A 25,914-nucleotide genomic window follows, 5' to 3' on the forward strand; every position below is an offset into this window, starting at 1 on the left:
TAACCAGGATGGGAGGAGAGGTGGCAGGAGTAGGGATGGGGTGATTTGATGGGGGAGAGTGGGTACCTCTAAGTTGTTGGGAGTCAACTAGAAGTCTAAACTCCCAGTCTTTATGTGCATTAGAAGCTTTAAAATAGCATCTACAGTCCAAGAAGGTGGTTTGGAGAAAACATTGTCATTCCTCTCTTTCCAAATTGCAGAGAAAGATAAACTTTTGGAGGACTGATTGGAAGCAACTAAGGGAATCCAAAATTTTGAAAAAATCATTCGTAGGAATAGTGCAATCCAACCATTTCCTAGTCAGTCTATGAGACCAGACTTGTTTAGAGTTATCATAGGACAAAAACAGATGATCAATTGATTTACTATGAGAATTACATACTGGACAAATTCCTTTGAGATTGTGTGTTGTGAACATGAAATTCATTTCAAATAATGAAATTCAATTTCTGGAATTGAAATTTTGGAATTCAATTTCAAATTTTGTGTTTGGCAAACATGAGAATTTCAAATCCAGAATTTCAAATTTTAATAATTGTTTTTGGGAAACAAATGAATTTCAATTTCTAGAATTTTTTAATTGTATAAAAATGATTGAGATGTAAAACCAATTACTCTGTACTTCAATAAACCAAACAAAAAAAAATTAAAATAAAAGGACAATTCAATCTGATGAAGGAAGATACATTACAAAAAAAGTGTGATAATTCAACAAAAACAATTAATTATGTTAATTCATAGGATTATTTGATAAATCAACAGATGTAGAACAACAAATCAGAATTGGCTTGTTCATTAAGACATTTGGGGAAACCCTAAACCCTAACTTATCGGATTTTTTTGCCTTCAATCTTGCTGTGATGTCGGCAAGCAACGACATTAAAGAGGTTGCGAATTGGAGAATGAAAACAGGCACCAGGGCGACGCATGGTGATGAAATTAAAGAAAGAGAACGGACAATTAAGGAGATAGAACAAAAATGTTGGTGTTGTCTCGAGCAACAGCCACAACTGGCGTCGCCTTCCGGCGTGATGCTGTCGCCCAGATTTCCGGCCACCTCCCTGGCGCAGAACCCTGACCAGCAACCGCCAGCTCCCTGCTTCCCTCTTGGTCTCGCGACAATAACGACGTTGCTAAGTTGTGAGAACAACTAGTGTGATAGCAACGAGATAATGAGTGGTGAAGAAAAGATAATTGATAGAGGTTGAGAGGAGGAGAGAGTTGATCGAGATCTGGCAGTTCATCAATGGAATCAGAGAGAAAGTGAAGAGTTGAAGAAGAAGAAGAAGAAGAAGAAGAAGAAGAAGAAAGGACGATCATGAGGAGATGAGAGAAAATAAATGGATTTGAAATGACTATATTTCATTTTGGATTTCAAATTCCTTACATAAGACTTATTTTTTAAAAGTTTTGGAAATCCAAATTCCATATACTCACCAAATAAGGTAATTGGGCCAAATCCATGATTTCAAATGAAATTCAGGTTCCTAAACAGACCATAACAGTATTTTCCTGGAAAAAAGAATTTCCCTCGTCGAAATACTTTAACGGCAGATTTTCCATACAAAAATCTTAAACTTGGGTGGAGCATATGTAAAAATAAAAGTTCAAACCTAGAGTAGGGTATAGGTCCAAAAAAAAAAAAAAATGTCAGCAAACTATTGCCTAAGAGCATCTCCAATGGTTGTAGTTAGGGACTAGTTTGAAATTTATAAAAGTTTCAAGCTAATAGCTAGACCATTGGAGTGAAAATAAAATAAGCTAATTTGCTTGACAACTAGCTCTCAAAATTGCCAAATAATTAATTGACAAGTGGACAAGTGAAATAAATTTAAATAGCAAGCTAGTTGCTAGCCATTGGGGCACAAATTAGCTAAACAATAAAATAGCTTAAATCTTATGTGACATACTAAGCTAATTGTCAAATTAGCTTATCATTGTGGATGCTCTAAATGCGGTAATAAATCAAAGAAGTATGGAAGGAGAGGAGAGAGAAAGAGAGATGGAAATTCCAGAAATCGACAGCAGACTGGCGAAGATGTGCATTGATACTGCAACTCATAGCAGTGACGCCGTCGAAAAATGGCGGATGCAGCGCCGATCTCTCCAACGCCTACCTTCTCCCCTCGCCTCCGCTCTTCTCCACCGCCTTTTGCGTCGCCGTCTTCTCTTCCCTTCCTTGCTCGAGTTTGTGCTTCTCCCTCTCTTCAATTGGATTAATTAACTGTTGATTATATATTTCAGCGATGAATTCTTAATCTTTTTCGTTTCATGATACTTGCGATTTTATTGAAATTTGTTTTTATCGAGTTTGAGTTAGGTTCGGTTGTTGTGCCGACTGATGAAACGACGATGATCTTAGTTTTCCTTGTTGATTTTTCCTGAATTTTGTGATTGTTGATTGTAGGCTGATTATTTTTAGTTTGTTGAGCTTTAATTATGGAAGAATTTCTGGCACTTAAGATTTTGTTTTTGTTTCCACATTTTTTGATCAAGGAAACATAACTGTTTTGAGGATACTACATTGAAATCGTGTTGCGTTTTGTGATTGGATTAATCATATACATTTCATCGTTGAGTTTTAATCATTTTCATTTCCTTATTGTTAGAATTGAGTTCAATTTTGTTTGATCGAGTTTGACCTAGGTTCAGTTGCTGTGCCTATTGATGAAATGATGATGATGATCCTAATTACTTTTTTTTACTTCTTCTCTGAATTAGGTGATTGTTAATTTTAAGCTGTTTTTTTTTTTGATAGTTGAGCTTTAATTAGAGCAGAATTGGCGATTAAGCTTTCTAGTTTGTTTTTGTTTCTACATCATCTTTGGATTAAGGTAACAGAACTGTTTTGAGGATATTATATTGAAGCTGCGTTGTGTTTTGCATTATAGTCCCGGGCTTACCTACCTCCAGAGTCCAGGCACTCCAAATGAGAAACTGGGGTCTGGGCGCATATAATAGCCTTAATAGCCTTACGTGTAGATGTTCCACATCTCTGAGGATGTTAACTTGAAAGCATATATCTATTCTACTGGGAAGATGATATCCTTAGATGAATTTAGACCGGGGGGAAACCGGTGGTGTATTGTCTAATCTCTGGAACCTAGATTAAGAGTGTTATAGGATGGTTGTTTTAATCTCTTATGCTAAATTGCTTCTTATATGGTTATTCACATTTGTGAATTGTGATTCTACTAGTGTTTGATGTTATTCCTTCTATGTGATTCTTTTGCACAGAGCATTCAAATATAGCGTAGAAGAGGTTGATTTAAGCGGGGAGAACACGGTGGATGCGGAGTGGATGGCGTACTTGGGAGCATTTTCCTATTTACACTCCTTGAATGTAGCAGAGTGCTACAGGATTAATAACCCCGCACTTTGGCCACTTGCAGGTTTACATTTTCTTTTGAACTTTTTTTTTTGCTGTCTGTTTCAGTTCTGGAGTTATGATTCAACATTCTGTATTGAACTACAAGAACATGAATTAGTCTTAATATTTTGGAATTCTCTTGGATTCACGTGTTATATCCTAGTCTCCTAAAATTGTCACGTTGATTGGCAATATATTCTGGTAATTAGGGATTACCTGATATATGTTTATTGGACAAAGGACCATACAGATCCTAGTTATTTACAGTATTGGTTCTAATGGATAGTCATACCTGGACTAACTAGCCAAGTGGCTTGCTATGATGTGTTTGATGCTAACCCAACCCCTGAAATAGGTATTACCTTGCCTGAGATTATTTCGACAGAAGGAATAAAGGAAAAGTGGCCTTTATTTTCTGATAGACTTGATGTTTGGAATTCCTTGTATATGGAGAATGCTGCTTAACTAGCACATGCTCCTCTCTTTTTCAGGGATGACCAGCTTAAAGCAGCTTGACCTTTCAAGATGTACGAAAGTCACTGACGCTGGTATCAAGCATCTTTTATCCATTTCACAACTAGAGAAACTTCACCTCTCACAGACTGGGGTAACTGCTGATGGTATTAAGCTTCTCCCTGCACTTCGGAACCTGTCTACACTGGACTTAGGAGGTTTACCTGTTTCTGATCTGGCATTGAGTTCCCTCCAGGTAGGATTTTACCCCTTTGCTGATGCTCATGTTTTTGGCCTCTTAATTCCACATTCCTTAATCCTTCACAGTTGAAATGCTGTAGCATGTGCTGCTTCTCAAATGAAACTCTAACCAAGCTTGTTACTTCTCTCGTTTGGAAGCCGCTTCATGGTCTTTGTGTATTTAAAATTGACCTTCAGTATCCGGTAAACGTCATATGAATCTTCGTTTATGATCCCAAACAGGCTGACGGCTGACTATGGGATCGCCGTGAACTGGTGCCACCTATCAGTTCTAGTTTTCCTGGAATCTTTATGTGATGCTATAATATCAATAAAAAAAGTTAGCTTGTTCCATCATTATGCCTGTTATTTTGATTACAGTTGCTCTTTAATCATAAATATCTTCTCTGCGTTACAGGGATTAACAAACCTTGAGTATCTTGATGTCTGGGGAAGTAAAATATCAGATGAAGGAGCTGCAGTTTTAAAGAACTTCCTCAAGTTGAGTTTCTTGAATTTATCTTGGACCAACGTCACTAAGTTTCCAAATCTGCAGTCTATCAAATGCTTGAACATGAGTGAATGTGCCATCCATTCTGTATTAGAAGATAAAAGTGATCGAGTAACCCTGAAAAAGCTAATTATCCGTGGGTCCTCATTTCTGCAAGCTGAGATAGTCTTTTCAACCATCGAGCCAAGCTGCCTGTCTTTCTTGAATCTGTCAAACACCTCACTCAGTTATTTTGGTTTCTTGCATCGCATGCATGCTCTGGAACATTTGGATCTTAGCTCTAGCGCTATACAAGATGATGCTGTTGAAGCAATTTCTTGTATAGGTGCAAATTTGAGGCACTTAAATCTCAACAACACAAAAGTCAGCAATGCCGGATTGGAAACTTTGGCAGGTCATGTCCCTAACCTTGAAGTTCTATCGCTGTCTCACACATTAATTGATGATTTTGCCATAGCTTACATCAGCATGATGCCTTCCCTGAAGGAACTCGACTTGAGTAATAAAAATATAAAAGGTATCCCTGAACTCAGATTGTTGATACCCAAATGTGTTGGAACGAAACTTGAAATGACATTCATTTCTATTACATTATACTAAAATAAACACCATGAATGACACATGTCCGTTCCTCATGTAAAATTTTCCCGCCAAAAATCCATTTCCTAAAAGATATATCTACTTTTTTTTGTTCCCTCTCATTTTGTATGAATTGTTTATTGGTGGAGACAAATATATGACTATAGAATATGACTGTACTCCCTCCGTATTTATTTAACAGATACACTTGGCCAGACACGGGTATTAAGAAGAAGAATTGAATGAAATAAAGTAATAAATAAGTGGGGTTTGGTAGATATTTTAATATGTAAAATAAGTGGGGACCATGTCATTTGAGGGGGTGGGAGGTGGGAGTGGGGTGTAGATAGATTATTTAATTAGATGGTGGGGTTGATAAGTTACTAAAAATGGCAAGTGTATCTCTTAAATAAATACGGCCGGAAAAGGCAAGTGTATCCCTTAAATAAATACAGAGGGAGTATTAGACGATTTTGGTAATATACTAGTCAAATCGTCAATCAATAATAGAAAACATATGTACTCAATATTTTGGTCAAATTAACATATTAAACATATCGAATTCTTTCATTCAAATTATCATTTTAAATATATAAAATATATAATACGTAGTGGGACAGAAGTTGCATATTAGATGATTAAATGAGTATGTTCATTATATCAATTAATTTTTTTGTAAAAAAGATGGTCAAATAATAATTTTCGAATATCCGTGCGTGTACGGGACCTAATTTAGTATTATTATATTGTCAGGTTTTATTCGTCAGATTAACAATGAGGTTGAGGTCGTCTCACTAACAGCGTTACAGGAACTGAAGCACTTGGAAAGGTTAGATTTGGAAAAGACTAGGATAAATGATGCAGTTGTTCATGTACTACAGGGTTCTGAGGAGCTGAGCCATTTATCACTTAACAGCACCCTCCTCACAGATAAGTGCCTGGAATATCTCTCACAAGTGAAAAAGCTTGTGAGTCTCAGTATTCAGGGTACTTTGCTGACCAATGCTGCCCTTGAGTTGTTCAACCCATCTGTAACACTCGAATTGCTCGATTTAAGAGGGTGTTGGCTTTTAACAATTGATTCTCTGACATCATTTTGTAAGAAGCATCCACGTGTCAAAGTTAGACATGACCATCTTTTTACAACTTCTGTAAACCATAATAGCTCTACCCCAAATTTAGCTCTGCTTCAGAAGGGAATGAAAGCCTCAAAGGTTAAACAAAGAGATAGGAAATCATCTGTATCACCCATCTTGTTCAAGAAGGAGGTATTAGGTACGTAATTAATATAATTTTGTTTCTCTAGCTAGTCATTTTTATTGCATCGTGACAGTTTCTTTGTCTAATGTTAGATTATTTATTTTGAAATAGATCAAAGGATAAAGTATGGTAGAGAGGAGCTAATTAGTCTGCAGCACCTGTCACCGCCGCTTGTTCAACCTTTGGACATGGATATAGCAGCGACAAAGATGAATTAGTTCTCACAGATTTGTTCTCATCCTTCAAACGCTGCAAGAAGTGAACAGTGACTAGTATTTTCTATAAACTACAGTACCATCGGGTGTTGTAAGCTCTACTATTATTTACCTTCAACAATGCTACTGTTCGAGTGTTCGGTATAACTATTGAAATGGCAAGCAATGCCATGATTGAGTCTAACCCTTAGTGAATGGAAACAGAATTGAAGATGGCTCTCCGGGCCGGCACAGAAAATCCTGGCCCAGCACAACGAAAAAAGAACATCTACTGGGTTGCATTTTTTGGGGAAAAGCATGGCCCGACCGGACACGACAAAACACGCTAAATTTAGTAAAAGTAGGCTTAGATATGACTGGCAATCCGGCGCAGTGTGTGGGCCTCGTACGGCTTGACCAGCAAATAAGTGGACTTGGCATGGGTTTTGCCCGTTGAGACCCACTGCCCATGGGCTCGGAGCCAACCTGCATCCATCTTTAAATAGAATGAATAAATTGGATGCGATCAACTTGAGGCCTTCCCGGAAATAGCGGGTCATGGCCAGATTTTTAGACCCATTTTTCAGTCCCGGTGCGATTTTAAATTTTTGGCAACTTAAAAACGAAAAACTCGCTATTTTTAGCCTAAGATAGTGGATTTTGAGACTTTAGGCCCAGCCCGACTTTTGATTGAGTGTAGAATAAATAGTACCAGTGACTATTTTGTCCAATTTACCAATTTCCTTTGTCGTTCCAATATGCTTCAAATCTTGTATTATGTTGTCATTTTACCCCAAAGTAACTGTCAGCTGATAATGTGGTTAGTTTTCCTGAAATATGAACATTTCATTCTTTAACACGCCATTCGCAGCCCATTTGTGAGAGTCTCTTGGCCTCTGGCCCAGAAGAATGCCGTAAAAATTTGAAGCATATCATAAAATCTAAAAAGCCAGTGGTTTTTGAATAATTCTGGGGCGAAGCTTTGTTTTGTGAAGCATATACCACGAATGATTCTGATGGTCCGACATTACAATCAGTGGCAGACGTGATCAAATGTTAATCTGTCCTTTCAAACCAATGTATATAGACTTCATACATATCTTATCTTATTTATATAAATGATGACTATTCACATTTATCTATATGAAAACATCGCCAATAAAACAAAAATAAATCAAACATTCAATTCAATTTCCAGTGTTGCCAACTAAAAAAACCTGTAATTTTTCAACTCTAGGTGAATATAGATGTACAAGTGATCAAGTCAAAGAGGGTTGCAACCGATTAGCACAAAGTGAGCTGAATAAAGTTAAAATTTGCTGGTCTTCAGACGTTTTGTTAACTTGCAGTCTTGTATATGTCATCAATGATATTCTGCATCAAGAGATGTGCATGTAAAAAACATGTAAAAAATATTCTTAAGTACCACTTCATCTGTTTCTTAATAGATGTGCATCATATTGACTTTTCTTACTATTCATTTACTAACTTTGACCACATTTATTACTAATACGTAAAGAAAAAAAATTATATTTTTAATCGTTATTGGGCTAATCTAAATATATATTTTTAAAAATATCTAACTAATTTTCAATATACATTTAAAGATATTGATGGTCGAAATTAGTACTCTGTATGTAAGTAGAGAAGAAAATCAATATGATGCATCTATTTTTTTAACGGAGGAAGCATGAAGTATCACTCTCTCAATTGTTAAAGACTGGACGTAAAAATTTAATCGTTTTTGGGTTAATCTAAATATATATTTTTAAAAATATCTAATTTTCAATATACATTTAAAGATATTGATGGTCAAAATTAGTACTCTGTATGTAAGTAGAGAAGAAAGTCAATATGATGCATCTATTTTTAAACGGAGGAAGTATGAAGTATCACTCTCTCAATTGTTAAAGACTGGATGTAAATTTAACCATCTCATGTGCAAATAAGTTTCTTCTTACCTGATAGTATTTGAGCATCTGTGGCCTCTTCTTTTTGAATGTCGGGGTTAGAAGGTCACGTTCAATGTCAAAGGGCATCGGATCCAGATGAATAGCTTTGATGAACTCGAAGCCTTTTAGCTGTTAACATAAAAATGAAATTCAATAAAAAAGAAAAAACAATACTTATTCCCATCAGAAAGAAATGATGGAGGGGATGAAAGTTGGTCAACAGTTTATTACCTTCTTCTCTTTTCCAATCTTTTTGAGCTCTTCCAACATGTATTCCTTCGCCTTTGGGTTTTCACATAGAGCATTGAAGTCCCCATTTATCTCATTTGCTTGAGCCCAACGCAAAAGTGCACCCTGGTTGGGATTAGCAACTGCAACGAGGAATGATTGGAAACTATTCCCATAGATCCATATCTGAAAATTGAGAAGAACCTATTAGTGTGTATTGATTAACAGCATTTGCACCTATAGAATAAAAACATTTTGGACCAGGTACCTTTTTGAGGGGAGATTTCAACTTTTCATTCCATTAAATTTTTACCCGAAATTGTACCATGTATCTATGTCAACTGATGATGGTAATAACAGGTTATATATACACTAACTATTTTCTGAGATGAGACATGAACCAACTCTTTCAAACAAATAATTCCTTCCCCACTTTTTGACGTGCCTATTTCCGGATGACAAGAATAAAGAATTCTTTAAGGGTTAGTGCATTAATTAGACAGCATTTTCCCCACCGAGCAGTTACAACTTCTGACAAATAGTATTCAAACCAGTCTGATGGTCTCACCAGTAATACCAGGTATTAGCAATAGAAAATGCTTAATTCGTTGATTTAGTGCATGTTTGGTATGAATTTAGGAAAGGAAGTGGATTAAGTGTTATCATTATTTGTTGTTTAGGCTACCCAAGGAAAACAATCTCTTGTATCAAATTAGGGATTGAGAAGGGTAACACTTTGTTACCACAAGATTGGGAATGGTAACAAATTGGTGGTAATGGATACCCTTCGGAAATGGAATGTGTTATCCATCTCTCATACCAAACAATAGGTAATGGAATTGGTTAATTGATTCCATTCCCAACACTTGAAAAATGCTATAAATAGGTAACTGTATGTATTTTCTTATAAATTTAAGGATTAACTGGAAACTTTTAATAGGCCGCTAAAAGTTGAACCAAATCCGCAGGTAATCATTTTTTTAAAACTACGGATGATAATTTCACTAACATCCTGGTCTGGCAAAATTGTTTTGGACACAGTTTAAAACAGAGATGAGTGACCAATTTGAGGACAAGACTGCATAAATTTCAGCATACCGAGTCAATGGCAGAGCAAAGTCCAAAGATGTTCTCCAAGTTCTCAACTGCAACATACTCGCCTTGTGAAAGCTTAAAAATGTTCTTTTTACGGTCAATGATTTTCAGACTTCCATCTGGCTGCCACTCTCCAACATCACCTGATATATGCAACTTTATCAGCAAGTTATCATAAGAAATATAGGCTGTAGCAACACATTAACATAAGAAAGTTCATTCAAAGAACCTGTGTGGAACCATCCGTCAATCATGACTTCCTTAGTGAGGTCTTCTCGTTTGTAATAGCCTGAGAAGAGAGTTTTTCCTCTAACACAAATTTCACCACGCGGTGCAGGGGCAAGAGCATCATATCCCATCTCAGGGACTGACTCAAGGCATACATCCACATTTGCCACTGGAGGGCCAACTGTCCCAGTCATCTGAAGCTCATTGGGCATCGAAACAAATGTTCCCGCACATGTTTCGGTTAAACCTGAATTCGTTTTATAATAAGAATATGAAGTTAAAGAAAAGACAAGTTTTAAAAAAAAGCACAGAATAGCACTAAAAAGTTACACACTAAAGACCCTATTATCTACAATCCACTGTTTTTCCTCTGCTAAAAATGATACTTTGTTTTCTATACTGGGATACCCAATGTGAAATCATGAAGAACCCTGAACTATGAAGGGGTGGCAGGCCGGGCGATGTGATTAGAGTTTCAGACAGAGGGACTATTTCAATCATTGCGTAAATCCGTAATTTTCTTTCATCAATTATTGTTCATTGTTCACAGCTACCAAGCTAAGCTTGGCCTAGTGGAAAGGATTCCAAAGTGTTCCTTAAGGATTGAACCCCCCTCCCCCCTTCTTCCAAAGTGTCTAGCCCGCTAACCTAGGCTTATCACCTTAAAAAGAAAGTTCTTTTCACAGCCTGAAAATTAGTCATTATCTAATAGCCAACAAAACAATTCTAATCATTGAAAAAAGTGAAAGCTTCATACATCCAATAAGATCAGGCTTTTCTCTGTCCAATACTGATTGTAGCTGTGTTTCCAACTTATTTGTTAAGCTGAATGAGAATTCTACTACTACTACTACTAGTATTAGACATTAATTAAATTTCCATTAAAAAGTTTCATTATAATTATGAAAAAAATAGTTATGATAATGGTGTTATATTATTACTGTTATTTTATAACACAACCTCTTGACAACTACTACTACGAATTAAATAAATAACAATTGCACGTGGTGACAAGATAGTACGGAATATATGAACGGTTTTAAATTAATAATAAGTAATAATGAGCACGCCAAAATACGGGTAAAAAAAAATAAGAAAAAATCACCACGAGAAAGATTCGCACAAACAACAAATAACTGCATAAGTAAGATGGGTCTCTCGGTACTTCTCCACTTAACTATCTGATCGGCGATAGCCCAGAAAAATTCATTACGTACTCCGAATTTGATACCACTTTTAATACGTGGACTAGAAATATATGTAGTAGAACATACCATATCCTTGCAAGACATAGCAACATGCTACTACACGCAAAAAAGTTTCCACGTGACTGGCTAGAGGAGCAGCTCCAGATAGTATTAGTCTCACTCTTCCACCTAAACCTTCCTTCACCTGAGTTTAATCACAAAAGGAAAATTCAAGTTTGAAGAAAACTCAAAAGAACAATAGTTCAAGGAAAAGGAAAAATAAATGGAGTAAAAAAGACATGGATGAAAAGAAAAAAAATCCTACCTTACTGAAAACAATTTTATCGAAAATGGGAGACGCCTCTGAATGCTTGGCTCCCTTCTTCATGTTACCGAATTTTCTGCACGAATCATATATGTAATGTTGTCAGAAAAAATGTCATATTTGATGAATGGAAAGAAATCAGATTCAGTGCTGCATGAATTAAGAAGCTAATCAAAAGGTTCACACAAAACTAGATGAGTGAATGAACTAACTAAGAGGCATTCCATAATTTCTAATTTTCACTTAAAGAGTAGATTTACCGTGAGTATGCAAACCCAAAAAGTGAGCGTTTCAGCAAACCGCCAGCACGAAGTTTCTCTTGCAAGCCTGCAAGGGCAGCAGTCAGAATCCTTTTTGGTTTATAAAACTCATCATACAACCCAGTGTTACCTAATCCTCCAATCACCCCACGAACCGCGAACCGAAAAAGCGATTTACAACATGAAAATGGTATAATTTTGGTCTAATTCAGCAAATTAGGTAGCGAATTGCGAACCCGTACCCAATCTCATACTAGCGAACCAGGTAACGGTGATACAACCCATCCCCCCTCCTTTTGGCACCCCAAAGTGAGGTAAAGGAAATTGAAGAACTGAACAACTAATACGTTTTCCTTTTTAAAAAAAATAAAACAATATAATAGGTTACTGCTTACACCCCACCCCACCCCACCCCCAATCCCAACCCCCCTCCAACACCAAAAAGCACAACCAAATTAAAGATCTGGATATGAAAACTTCCATAAACCTTAAATGACTATCCCAATAATCAGCCCCTATACAGAAAGATATTTAAATTAGTCATTAGGAATACTTAGAACTGAAAAAATTCAACAGAATAGGTACCTGCGTAGATTCTGTCTAATACACGAGGAACAGCACAGAAAACTGTTGGCTTTAATTCTCCAATATCCTCGAGCATTAACTTGACATCCTGAAGTTCAACACGAAGCATTAATTTTGATAATTATCTTTCTAATCTGCCATAAAGTAAAGCATTACATCTCAACAGCTACTCTAGAAACATTACTGCAAGCTGTCACTCACCCCTCTCCAAAATCCTATTCGTGCACCATGTGAAATAAAGGCCTCTTCAATCACCCGATCAAAAATATGAGCCAGGGGCAGGTATGATAGATACACATCATTGAAGTCCAACTGCAAAATGTTACAAAATAAAATACATAGAAAAGCCTGGAATAAGCATGACAAAACATTTAAGATTTTGCTGATGAGCAATGACAAAAACGGCACAAGAATCTACTTTTACCTGTTCATTTGCACTTTCTAGAAAGCGATCAACACCAGCGATTAGAGTAATAATACTTTCATTTGATATAAGCACACCCTTTGGTTCACCAGTTGTTCCGCTGGTGTACATTATTGTGCAGATATCACTCTTGTCTTTCTTCTCCAGTTCATATTGTTTATCACCTCCCTGAAATAAACAAGCAAGCATTTAAAATTGCCATTATTGAAAAAGAGATCCTTAAGGAGCATATCCAACTACCTTCATGCACAATCAAACAAAGATATTCCATAATACAAGAAAGTTCGTATATGAAAGAACCTGCATTGACCTTATAATTGTGTTGGTCTGTGGAGAGACATAAAGGGCAATGGTGTAGAAGGGATTTGATCCCAAGTGTTAAGTACCACCATCGGGACTATCTCATCCCTCTTAAAGTCTTATATGTTTAATTATAGGACAAGATTATTTTAGTCAAATAGCCTTTATTTTTAGTAGATTACAGGTTTCCTCAACCCATGTTCTATGAAGTACAAACTTATATGAAGTATGTATAATTTATATACGAAGTACATATATATGGAGAAAACAGAGGAAGTGATATGAAGCCACAGAATATAAGGAGATATAGAATATCATCAAAGCACATAACCATGAAAGCCATCACAAAACTGCAATACGTTAACGATGCTCATATATAAACAACATTCTTGTAATGTCAAATAACTATGCTACGGCAAAACACCTTTATGTGTTGCATTCTTGGAAGAACATAATAGGTGATTAGGTGGTACCTTTCAACACAGCTCTGAGGGCTTGTCAGTGAATAAATCAGTCAGTCAACAATCAAAGATAATGAAAGAAGCAACATCCAATTTTAGGAAAGCAGTAATGCCTGAAGACAAAAGGTCGAAACATTATCCAGTATCCAAATGCCACTTACCAATTGCAAAAAGTCATCCCAACTATACATCTGCAAACCAAGTTTTTCAACTTCTTCTTTCTGCTCAGGTGTAATCTTCCCAAAGCTAACCAAAGCTGCAAGAGAACTCACATATAGAACTCCATAACAATAATAAGAAAAAGTTCAATCAAATAAAACAGCAGAAGAGAACTTACTTTTCAAGTACTTTGATGCGTTTGGCAAAGTTTTAACCAGCTGAAAGCGAAGTAAAGAAAAAGACAAACTCATTACAAGCACAACATTGCATTGATTATGGAGAAGTAGATCTTTGTTTAGTCATCATTCAGTCAATGATGAATACAATCATCTATTTTCAGGGGCGGGGGGATAGATGTAAAATTATGAAGTATGTAACAGTTACACTATCATTAGCCAAAAAGCCATCAACAGGTTGCTCGTGCTATTCGAAATATTCAAATTTTCAAATAGTTAACTTTTTTATTGCCCGCATTGGCCGCATAAGAATCAAGGCCAGTCATGTACCTCAGGAATCTTTTTCTCTTCTACAAATGCAATTGAAATTTCTGCATGGCAAATTATATATTCCACAGCACCAGCCCCTACAGATTGAAAAGAGTTGACAGAAAAATACATTATGAATTAAAACTGCAAGTTCATGGTATAAAACAGCTTGAAAGGATAACGATATGCAACAGGAAATCAGACATTTTTCATAATTACTGAAAGCATAGTCATAGATCTTCATAAAAATACAAACTTACCCAAAGTGTCATACAAAGGAACACAATGAACTCCATGGGCATTGCAGGCCTGTAAAATGCATCAATATTAGAAAGCTAGTAACGGCAATGTATACAAAATGCTGGTGCTGCCAGCCTCCGATTCACAATGCAACAAATGTAAATTGTCCCTTGTAAGATGGGTGGCCTCAAACCACATAAATACATTTCCCACAAAGGAGAAGAAGCGAAGGAATGGGAGAAGAATTATGTACCTCCATGCTCATGATCCACTCTGCACTGTTTGATCCATAGATACCACAACGTCCTCCCTAACAGGAATATACATTATACAACTATGAAAGAACTGCAAAAGAACATTTTCTACATGCAGGGTTTGAGCACGAAAATACAATGAACAAGTAGATTTGTAGTGTCGAGAATGATGGTAACATTTTTTTTATACGAAGTACACAAATTTTTGTATTAGTTGAAGCCATCAACGGGATAGTTGGAGCTAATAGTCCCCATTATCAAATGAAAATACTAGCTAGCCAACTACTACTGAATACGACCCACTCGAGAAAGCTCACGGGGCTTACAAAATGTTAACAAATGATTATCCAAGAGATAGCTTACCAATCCGACACCACAGTGACGAATAGAATTCCCCACTTTAATGACTACATCATACACCTCCTTATAAGTAAGCCATACATATTCTCCAGCCTGCAAAGACAGAACAAACAGTGGAGCTTGTGGATCCATATCATGCAATGCAATTATGCAAATATCATAATGTTATTGCCACATAGACTAATAGGAGAGCAAGGGTCACATACTTTTCCATCCACAATCTTACGATGACCAAGCATTGGATTGTTAGGGTATTTCTCCACGGACATACTGCAGCAGAAGTGTGTAAATTACTTCAATAAGCCGGATCTCATGCTTGAACTCATACTAGAAAAATCTTACAAAAAATAATACTGCACAAGCATTAATTCTGACTGGATGCTAAATCAAGTCAAGTATGTACCTAGTAATTCTATATATAAAAACTGGACAGTTAAACATTACTCCATAAATCATTTTAACAGGGCAAACACAACATCTGGGCAATAGGAGGAGAAAAGCGAGCAGAAAAGCGCAAGGAAGGAAGTTGTAGAGAAGCCCTAACTACGAAGTACAAGTCAAAACTATGGTAATTCACAACACGAGATAACCAATGGTTGTATGCTAAATTGCTACCAGATCCCTGTGACAAAGATCAGATTGAGTCAAGGATCCACGGGTTGAGTACACTTAGTTCCATCTTACTGTTGGTCAATAAAACACTCAAGTCCAATGCAATATATCCAGGCATCCAGTTGCTGGTTTATCAAACCTTAACCGTGGGAGGTAGTTCCTACAGGGATTGTTTCATTTTCAACCCCAGAAGGGGAATATTTGACAAGAAACTAAAGACCACTTCCTCCTAGCCATCCAAATGTATCCTTCCTATGCACAAGGTCAGGGGTGTTCTTTTCCAGCCTATGGTACGTACATTTAGTTTCAAGTACCTAACCCAAGTGCATGTCAAAGTGTCAAACTAGTCCGGGTTCCAAAAGTGTGGCTAAGTAACATAAACAGAAATTTGTGTAAAACCACTTAGGCGACTTAGCCATACAACACTTGTCAATAGGAGGACAAAAGAAGCATGAAACGGCATAGAATCAAATTATAGTGGAGTCTGAACTATGAAAAACTAGACAAAACAAAAGTCTTCCAAAAGATAATCAAGGGTTTTAAGCGACTAGAGTCTATGACAAGGATCAAATTGAGACAGAGGATTCAGAGGTTGAACAAGGATGTTTTTCAGGATTTTAAACAATAATTGGACATCAAAACATTCCAAATGCCCAAGACCAATACCCGTATATCTTGCTACTGTATCATTGGACCTCAACCTTGATACGTAGTTCAAACTTCCATTACAGAGTCCCGAAAACATAGCCTACTTTGATTCAATTCCATTCCCTGCACAGGGAATCTTTGACAAAAAGCTTGAAAGAAATTGCTTCAAGGAATACAAGTGATTCCATAGAGACACAAGGTCGGGACTCAAGAGTGTCCACTCAACACGATCCATGAATTTCAATATTAAGCAAGTTTGTGAAGCAACATTAAGGTAGACGCCTTTCAAACTACAAGGAAGCTGCAAAACTTGCAACCAATGCAAGATGGGGTCACTCTTTGGTTTGTTAGGTACATTATTTCACGTATCCCTACCAAGTAAATGCCATTTCCCTTTTTTCGTACTTACTTACAATATACCGGCCATCTACGGTCTACTCAGGCAGTTAGGCAAGCGAATCGAGCCAATCAACATAATAGCAAATTCTAATACCAGTCCACCATTCAACCAAAATCAAGACTAACAAACTAGCAAATTAATCATTTCTAAAAGAAGAAAATATGATCGAATCTGACCATGCAAAAATTTCAACAATATTATCAGCGTAACATAGATGAGCTAATACTAATCACCATGCTTAATGAAATTAATCCATATCATAACAAAAAATTAAGGCAACGCAACTTGAGTTAGCATTTCACAATTACACGAATTACATAATTAGATAGATTTATTTGGTGTAAAACATAATTAGATAGATAATCACATTATACATTGTTCTAGTAAACTGATTTCAATTAACAAAAACCACAACAGAAGCAAATCTCTCTCAATCGCAAACAAAAATCGATCAAAAAATAAAAAAGTCAAAGTTCACCAGCTTCGTCAAAACAAAACGAAGAAAAACAGAAAGTCAAAGGAGAGAAAGAGAGAAACCGAAAGATATCCCAGCACGTCTCCATGCCAGGAGGAGGTTGAGGAAATCCGTCTTTGGCGAAGACGCTGCGATAAACAGGTCCGACGGAAGGTTTACCGTCTTGCTCCGGCTTCGCAGGTTCGATCTCGTAGATGTATTTCTTAGTCTCCGCCATTGTTGAAAACCTTCTCTTTTTCGCTCTAGAAAAAAGAGTAATTTTAGAGTTGGGACTTGGAAGTTGAGAAGCGAGAGATGGAAGGAGGAGAAGAGCGTTTGTTTTGTTTGTACTCCGTATATGCTTTTGAGTTTTGATGGCAAGTGGCAAGTTCCGTGAAAGGAAGAGAAAGTGATATAGAGAGAGGCCTACAAAACTATCTTTTTTTTTGGTGTTAGCACCCGTTTCACCCTTAGGGTTAATCCGGATTCGGGGCGAGTTCTGGGTGGTTAGGTCGTCTTTGGCGAAGACGCTGCGATAAACAGGTCCGACGGAAGGTTTACCGTCTTGCTCCGGCTTCGCAGGTTCGATCTCGTAGATGTATTTCTTAGTCTCCGCCATTGTTGAAAACCTTCTCTTTTTCGCTCTAGAAAAAAGAGTAATTTTAGAGTTGGGACTTGGAAGTTGAGAAGCGAGAGATGGAAGGAGGAGAAGAGCGTTTGTTTTGTTTGTACTCCGTATATGCTTTTGAGTTTTGATGGCAAGTGGCAAGTTCCGTGAAAGGAAGAGAAAGTGATATAGAGAGAGGCCTACAAAACTATCTTTTTTTTTGGTGTTAGCACCCGTTTCACCCTTAGGGTTAATCCGGATTCGGGGCGAGTTCTGGGTGGTTAGGTTCCATTCCCCTCCCAATTGTTGTTGTGGGGGATCGAACACGAGTTCTCCCTACCAAGTTCAGCCCCAATCACCACTGAACCAACAAGCAATTGGTAGAGGCCTACAAAACTATGAGTTTTGAGTTCTGGTGCTTTTCTTTTGCAATTGCAATTTCACAAATTCTTATATGAGGACTGTCCTCATCATCAACTAATTGTGAGATCAGTTCACACTTGTGAATTTGGCTATGTTACTTCTATAGTTTAGACATGTTACTTTTTTTTATAATTTTAGAGGAGTTACTTTTTTAGTTTAGGTATGTTACTTCTATAGTTTATACATGTTACTTTTTTTATACGGAGTAATTTTAGGGGAGATACCTTCTTAGTTTAGGTATGTTACTTCTATAGTACATGTTACTTTTTTTTATATAATTTTAGAGGAAGTACTTTTTTTAGTTTAGGTATGTTAGAGCATAAATAGTGGTGCTATCTCTTATTTTCCCACTCTTAGTCTCTATCCTCATCCACCTCATTACCACTCTTATTAAGAGTTAGCTATTAAAAATCCCAAGAAATACACTAACTCTTATACACTACCTCTTATTTAATTTTTTCACATTTTAAATTTACTTTTATAACAAAAATGCAAAAAATTAAGCATGATATCCCACAATGTGCCACCTCAACCCCCTCTTATTTTTTAAGAGCTACCTCTTATTTAGAGGAAGTCTCCATCAACCTCTAAATAAGAGGAAGCTAAGAGTTACCTTGATTTTCCTAAGAGGTACTCCCTCCGTCCCGGAATACTTGACCTGTTTTCCTTATCGGGCCGTCCCTTAATACTTGACCTGTTTCTAAAAATGGAAATATTCTAACAATATTATATTATTTCTCACTCCACCCCTATTAACCCACCTACCCCCTACTCCTTACAAAAAATAATTAAAAATTCAACCCCTACTCTCCCCCAACCCCACCTCTTAACTCACCTCCCACTAACTACATTAAAATAATACCCCACTATCAACTACTACCTATTAAATTAAATAAGTCAATTCAAGTCCCTTAAACTCTGTGCCGGTCAAACCGGGTCGAGTATTCCGGGACGGAGGGAGTAGCTCTTAACATTTATCTCTCCTTAAGAGGGGGCTAAGAGTCATCTATAATTGATGCTCTTACTTTTATAGTTTATACATGTTACTTTTTTTTATACGGAGTAGTTTTAGGGGAGATACCTTCTTAGTTTAGGTATGTTACTTCTATAGTTTAGACATGTTACTTTTTTTTTAATAATTTTAGAGGAGGTATTTTTTTTAGTTTAGGTATGTTACTTCTATAATTTAGACATGTTACTTTTTTATATAATTTTAGATGAGGTACATTTTTAGTTTAGGTATGTTACTTCTATAGTTTAGACATGTTACTTTTTTTTTATACGGAATAGTTTTAGGGGAGGTACATTTTTAGTTTAGGTATGTTACTTCTATAGGTTAGACATGTTACTTTTTTTTATATAATTTTAGAGGTACTTTTTTAGTTTAGGTATGTTACTTCTATAGTTTAGATCTGTTACTTTTTTTTTTTATAGTTTTAGAGGAGGTACGTTATTGGTTTCGCGCTTGTCTCACCATCAAGTTGATGGTGTGACTGGTCTCACAGGAGACGCGCTGTTGCAATTTTATTGTAGACAAGACTCTAGAGAATGTGGATTTCGAGGAAGTATTTTCAGATATCAGATACGGAGTATGTGCTTGCAAATACATATCATAGCTAAAGATAAAATAGGAAAAATGACAAAAAAGAAACAAAATGGTACCTTTTTTTTTGCAAAATGGTACTTCCTATTTTGTCTTTTAGCTATTTGTCTTTTAGTTGATATACACACATATCTGATATGTGAAAAAACAACCTCTGTAGACTTCGGTTATTGTTTTTTTAATCGTTGAAAGATTTTGTGCGAGATTTGATTTTAGGTATGTCAATGGAGTGGGATGATGCGGATTGCGAAATTACTTACTATTATTCATTTCATTTTAGCATCCATATCTATCTAATATGGAGGAGTTCGTATAAGGAAAGGACTCCGAAGAAAACAAAACAAATACTCCGTAACTAGATAAGTATGAGAATTTGTTTGTTGACGATAACCAGGTAAGTATGTGCATGTTTGTTCCTTGAGTATGTGATGAATACGAGTACTACCTTAAAGTCTTAAACCCACACCCGCTCATCGCTTATATAGCCAATACAATTTACCTAAATCTCTAGATCTCACTTCTCTACCCACCGCCCACCTCTCCCCATTCTCATGTTATTGGAGTAGTGAATATCCTCCAATCTCTTTCCATTGACAAAATAATGTAACAAAATATAACAATTCAAGACATCGCTCAAGACAACCAGTATTCTTTCCCGGTAAGGGGTAAGACATTCATTATTATTTTTTTGAAGGAAGGGTAGGACATTAATTTTGAACAATCCTAGGGCCTATGATGAATTTATGAGGATTTAATTAAGAAACGACAAAAACAAGTAAACAAGTAATACAGTACTTCTGTACATGACTGCAAGTCACAGCCCTGGCCCATAGGCCCATACTAGTACTGTTTTAGACATGTACGGAGTACCATAGTTAGTATTCCTAGTACTCATCTCTTCACTCGGCCAATTTACAACGGAGTAAAAGAGTTTTTTTTTTTTATGTCAATTTTTTTTTTTTTTAAATAACGAAAATTGCAGTAAGTTGAAGGAATTGACCAAGTTGCCAAAGTATTATTTTCAGATAATTGAGATTATTCAATGCTGTATTATTCAATCCATCTAGTTTAAGAGCCAATGGATTTGGTTGACAATTCACCCACTACTCTATTGAATTAACAATGTTGGTATTTGACAAGTCATGCAATTCTTCTAGATTTGCTGCCCGTATCAAATTTATTAAATTCCGTACCAACCTTAATGTACAAAAGGAACTCATCGTGCAGCCTGGTTGTTTGTTGTTAATCTGAACTCTGAACACAAACTTTAAAAAAAAAAAAATCCAGCCTCCACCAAATTATTGAATGTTGGCCTAAAAGGAGGAAATACCAAAATATGTGTTTTTACTTTGTATATTTCTGTCGCTTTTTATGGTTACTTTTATCCTCGGAGAATGCTTACCACTTACTAAGTAAAGTTATTTTTTTCATTGGATATTATAACTTTTTCCCGTAAGTGTAGAATCACTCTTATCTGTAATTAGTGTAACTTTTATCCTTAATAAAAGTAATTTTTTTATCCATAATTAGGATTTACTGAAATTAGTGTCACGTGTAAAGCGTGTGTACCGTAAATTACTGTACACCGGGGCACACAAAACCTTTAGTAGTCTAAAATTCTTATTTTTCATTCAATTTGTTAGCGGATGTGGAGTATTGGGCAAGGTACTAAGGATAATGTATAGTATTAAGGTTAAAGTAAAAAATTTAAGCAGAAAATATCACAAATAGAGTTGAACCAAGTAACATTGTACTCAACCAAGTGTGTCTTGGCCTAGTGGAAAGGATTTCACCTTCCAACCAAAAGGTTGGGGGTTCAATCCCCACTAGGGGCACTTTGAGGGAGGGTTTCCCCTATCACTCCCCCCACCCTCAAAGTGTCTAGCCTGCTAACCCGGGCGGGTTGACCCGTGCGAGGTTCCGACCCGGTAGGGCTATTCATCTTACCTTGCAAAAAAAAAAAAAAAAGTAACATTGTACTCAGAGAAGGTCTCGGTTAGGTTGCAGCTTGGTGCTTTCTAAGTCACGCGATGAAGCCTGCCGTTAGTTGCTTTGTGATCTCTTCTTTGATTTTCAAGAAACTTGTTAAGGTATGTACTCCATAAGATGAAGGGCTTTATCAAACTAGAATCCCTGGTGGGTCGATTCATATCAGCGGGCTAGATATTTGGTTTGAGGGATTAGGGGATCTTTCTCAAACTTCCAAAATGCCTCTAATTATGGGATTGAACACCCAACCTTGATGTTGGCAGGTGACCCTTCTTTCCATTGACTATGTCAAATATGTATAGCTTGGTCGTAAAAGGCTTACAATGTCGTAAAAATAACTATCTCTGAAATAAGAACACATATGCATATCTTTGTTATATAAGCCAACTCTTTGAGTGTTTGGTGTCCACCTAAATATCTAAAATGTCCATACTTTTTAAGGATTTTTTAGTATTTACTACCTTGAAAATACACCACTTTTGTATTTACTACCTTATGAAAATTTTATTTTAAATTACTACCTTAAAGTTCCAATTTATTTTTATTTACTACCACTTTACAATTTTCTCATTTTAAAATTGAGATATCTCTTTCGTTTCTTAATCATTTTAAGTGAATCAAAGCCCATTCTTCTCATTTATGTGTAAGGATTCCATAGAGATCTTGCTTTTAAAATTTTGCAAAAGGTTAAACGATTTAAATATTATATGTAAAAGTTTAAAATATATATGAATTATCAAACGAATTATTTTGAAATGTCGTTCTCAATGAAATCCCTATAGAGCAAGGAGAATAATGAACTTTGAATCACATTAAACGATTAAGAAACGAAAGAGATATCTTAATTTTAAAATGAGAAATCTGTAAAGTGGTAGTAAATAAAAAAAAATTGGAAGTTTAAGGTAGTAATTTAAAATAAAAATTACATAAGGTAGTAAATACAAAAGTGGTGTATTTTTAAGGTAGTAAATACCAAAATTTCCTACTTTTTAACAAGTGTATTAATTTTGGAAATTTGAAACACTCATCGTGTGCATATTGGTCTAGGAAAATTAAATTAAAGACCCAGTATACCTCCCTTTTCTCCTTTGTGGACATAATACTTCGTGGTATGACTTACCTAACCATTACTCATTGGACACTGGTTAGAAGAAAAAAAAACTCTTTAGTTTATCGATCCATAGTTGTTTACCCATGGTTTAAATGTGCTTTGTTAAGAGTTGGGTAAGTAAAATTGGGAACGGAAAAAAAATGGTAGAACGTAGGCGAAATGTATTTTATGTAAGAGTAAAATTGTGATATCATGAACATTTTTCGTAATGGAATAATCTTTCGAAGATTTACCAAAACATAAATCTGGGAAAACAAAAAAGAACACATAGAGTATTCAATCTTGTTCTAGGCGGAAGAACCAAGAAGTTGAAAGTACCCCTTCCTCAACCATTTTGGTACTTGTTTGAATATGAGCTTCCCACATTATGGTGAAATCGTCCAAGTACATGGAGTAATTACCAATTAGGACCATTCAAAGCTCATTCCTTTTTCTGAGTGGGGCAATTTTTCAGTTGGAAAAAAACCCAAGTTGATTGCTGCCCCATAAAAAAGGGCCAAATTTGTTAGCAGTTGAAAGTTATGAGTTTATGACATCCAAACAATTCTCATGGACTCATCTTTCAACAGATAAAGCCGAAGGTGATAGATTGTGAGTTTGTGACTGTGTGGAAGCCCAAAGGAGAATCATATAAATGCAATTTCTTTTTGTGATACTTATCCACCTAAAACTCGCTCCGAATCTGAATTAACCCTAAGGGTGAATCGGGTGGTAACAATAAAAAAAAAAAGTCTGAAACTCCATATAGATCAAGTCGTGTAAAAGAACAAGGCTCTTTAAAAGGCGGGGAAAATTGCAAGAGAATTTTCACCCTTTAAGTACCCCTAATTAGAATAGATCCAACGATCTTAAATTTCGAGTCATTTCTACTACACCAAGTACTATTTATATACAAGTGGCAGGACACATAACATGCTATGTATTAGTTTATGTCATTCGATGGCTTCAATTCCTAACTACCGCTTCATTTTTTTTTTTTGGTCTCTAACATGAAGCCATAAGAACTTGATATCTAAACTATAACACTTTTGTGTTTATTAATTAATACACAATCTTTAGGATCTCTTCACCAAAAAATAACAATCTTTAGGATCTTATATCTAAAGATGAGAGGATATTTAAAAAAAAAAAAAAAAAAAACTAAATGAATCAAAACATGGGTATTAGTGTGTAACATTTATGAGCAATAATTGTTTTTATTACATATACTTTCTATTCTGTAAATGAATACAGAATAGAAAGTATATGTAATAAAAACAATTATTACATTCCCTTGCATTTGCTTGCAATGACCTGATACATCATTCCTATTAATAACTAGCTAGTTTTGTGGTCATATCACATTAATCCGTATCATATTACGAGTACGTACTCCTTTATATACTGGCTCAATGTATAGACACGATTTTCAGAGAGTGGTTACAGACTTATCACACTAATCAGTAATCACAGATTCGTTAATAAACTTTCCCATAACTATACGTCTATACTAAACTCTCATTTTAGGGGACAAAAAGATAATTCATATGAATAATAGGGCCAGTGTTAAATACCCAACTCCAAAAATGGATCGATCAAACATATATTATGGACCCCATTGATCTTTGGTCCACCGGATCAGATATATGTACTTGTCAATTTATTGCATGAACATATTGTATCCAATTAAGATAGATCGACTATAGTATGGCCTATGCCAATTTAATAATTTATGAGTACATACTTCTTCAACCATGGCAATTTAATTTGGTGACAACAACAGTTCTACATATATCACGTTTTGTTTACGTATAGAGTACGTTAACCCCATGTATTTGTAGAGCTGGCAATGGGTTGGGTTGGGTCGAAATCAGGTCGATCCATTTTATTAACGGGTTGAGATTTTTCCAACCCGACCTGTTTAATTAAACGGGTTGAGATTTTCAACCCAACCCAACCCAAATATAAAGGAGTTGACCCGTTAATATTTTTTTCCCCACTTTAAGTGTAAATTGACTTGATTATAGAATTGCGAGGTGATTTTTTTAGGCATATCTCATAGCAAAAAGTAATACTTCGATATGTATGTAACATGAATCAAAACGTCAAATAATTATTCAATGTCGAAGGAAAAATGAGAAATAAAATCTTTCAAATAACATTCTGCATATCTATATTACATACTTGCTTGAACTTAAACGAGCAAGGTGAGTTATTTTCGGGTTAAAAATTTTAACCTGACCCAACCCATTTAATTAAACGTGTTGGGTTGGGTTGATCCATTTAATTAGACGGGTAGAAAATCTTGACCCAACCCTTTACTATTGGGTTGGCTTCGAGTTGGGTTGGTGGGTTTGGTCAAAATTTGTCAGCTCTATATATTAGTCCCCAACTCCCTCTACACTTTTTTTTTTTCTTTGACATAAACTTCAAGAGCAAGAAACTATAAAGCATTAGAAAACAAAATAACAGTGGTCGACGCCTTAGTGGCTAGCAAGTGAGCCCGATGAACTCGTGCCCTTTTCACTTTGATGACAGTGCAATAATCATACTCGTATCAATTGTCTGTTAATTTAGTAGTGATTAGGGCTAAACTTGGTAGGAATGATCCGTGTTCGATCGCCTAATAATAATTGAAGACGACTGAAATCTATCCACCTATCACTCATCCCAATCCAAATTAGTCATAAAGATGAATCGGATGCTGACACCCAAAAAAAAATAAAAAATCAAACCCTTAGACGGTTGGAGTGAATCCCCGTATCCTCCACCGCAGCCTAACATCCACCTTACCTTCCTCCCTCACTTACATCAATAATATTAATATATAAATAATATAATATATGCAAGCCAAATTCTTAAAATTATCTCCTTCCGTCTCTAGGGGATCACATCTAATTTATTTCGGTCAAAGTTTTTTGTGAAAAAAATAAAAAAA

The 25,914-nt window shown here is 35.9% G+C and overlaps 2 protein-coding genes across 2 annotated transcripts; one reads left to right on the forward strand and one right to left on the reverse strand.

The window, feature by feature from the left end:
* The first annotated feature begins 1,959 nt into the window (after positions 1-1,959).
* LOC110786417 (receptor-like protein kinase HAIKU2) lies at positions 1,960-6,812 on the forward strand. The gene is made up of 6 exons (XM_021990973.2): positions 1,960-2,187; positions 3,238-3,392; positions 3,862-4,079; positions 4,482-5,091; positions 5,907-6,428; positions 6,525-6,812. Exons 1-6 carry the CDS (start codon positions 1,976-1,978, stop codon positions 6,629-6,631), a joined length of 1,824 nt encoding a protein of 607 aa, XP_021846665.2. The 5' UTR covers positions 1,960-1,975; the 3' UTR covers positions 6,632-6,812.
* Positions 6,813-7,691: 879 nt separating this feature from the next.
* Positions 7,692-18,118, reverse strand: LOC110786416 (long chain acyl-CoA synthetase 4). The gene is made up of 19 exons (XM_021990972.2): positions 17,348-18,118; positions 15,357-15,420; positions 15,154-15,243; positions 14,790-14,846; positions 14,557-14,605; positions 14,318-14,394; positions 13,990-14,029; positions 13,814-13,908; positions 12,892-13,059; positions 12,669-12,779; positions 12,468-12,555; positions 11,883-11,949; positions 11,623-11,698; positions 11,385-11,502; positions 10,112-10,357; positions 9,886-10,025; positions 8,791-8,973; positions 8,569-8,688; positions 7,692-7,981 (listed from the first exon to the last, which is right to left on the reverse strand). Exons 1-19 carry the CDS (start codon positions 17,881-17,883, stop codon positions 7,946-7,948), a joined length of 2,361 nt encoding a protein of 786 aa, XP_021846664.2. The 5' UTR covers positions 17,884-18,118; the 3' UTR covers positions 7,692-7,945.
* Positions 18,119-25,914: the final 7,796 nt, after the last annotated feature.

The sequence above is a fragment of the Spinacia oleracea genome, chromosome 6 (genome assembly GCF_020520425.1).
Source record: "Spinacia oleracea cultivar Varoflay chromosome 6, BTI_SOV_V1, whole genome shotgun sequence".
NCBI classification, from domain to species: Eukaryota; Viridiplantae; Streptophyta; class Magnoliopsida; order Caryophyllales; family Amaranthaceae; genus Spinacia; species Spinacia oleracea.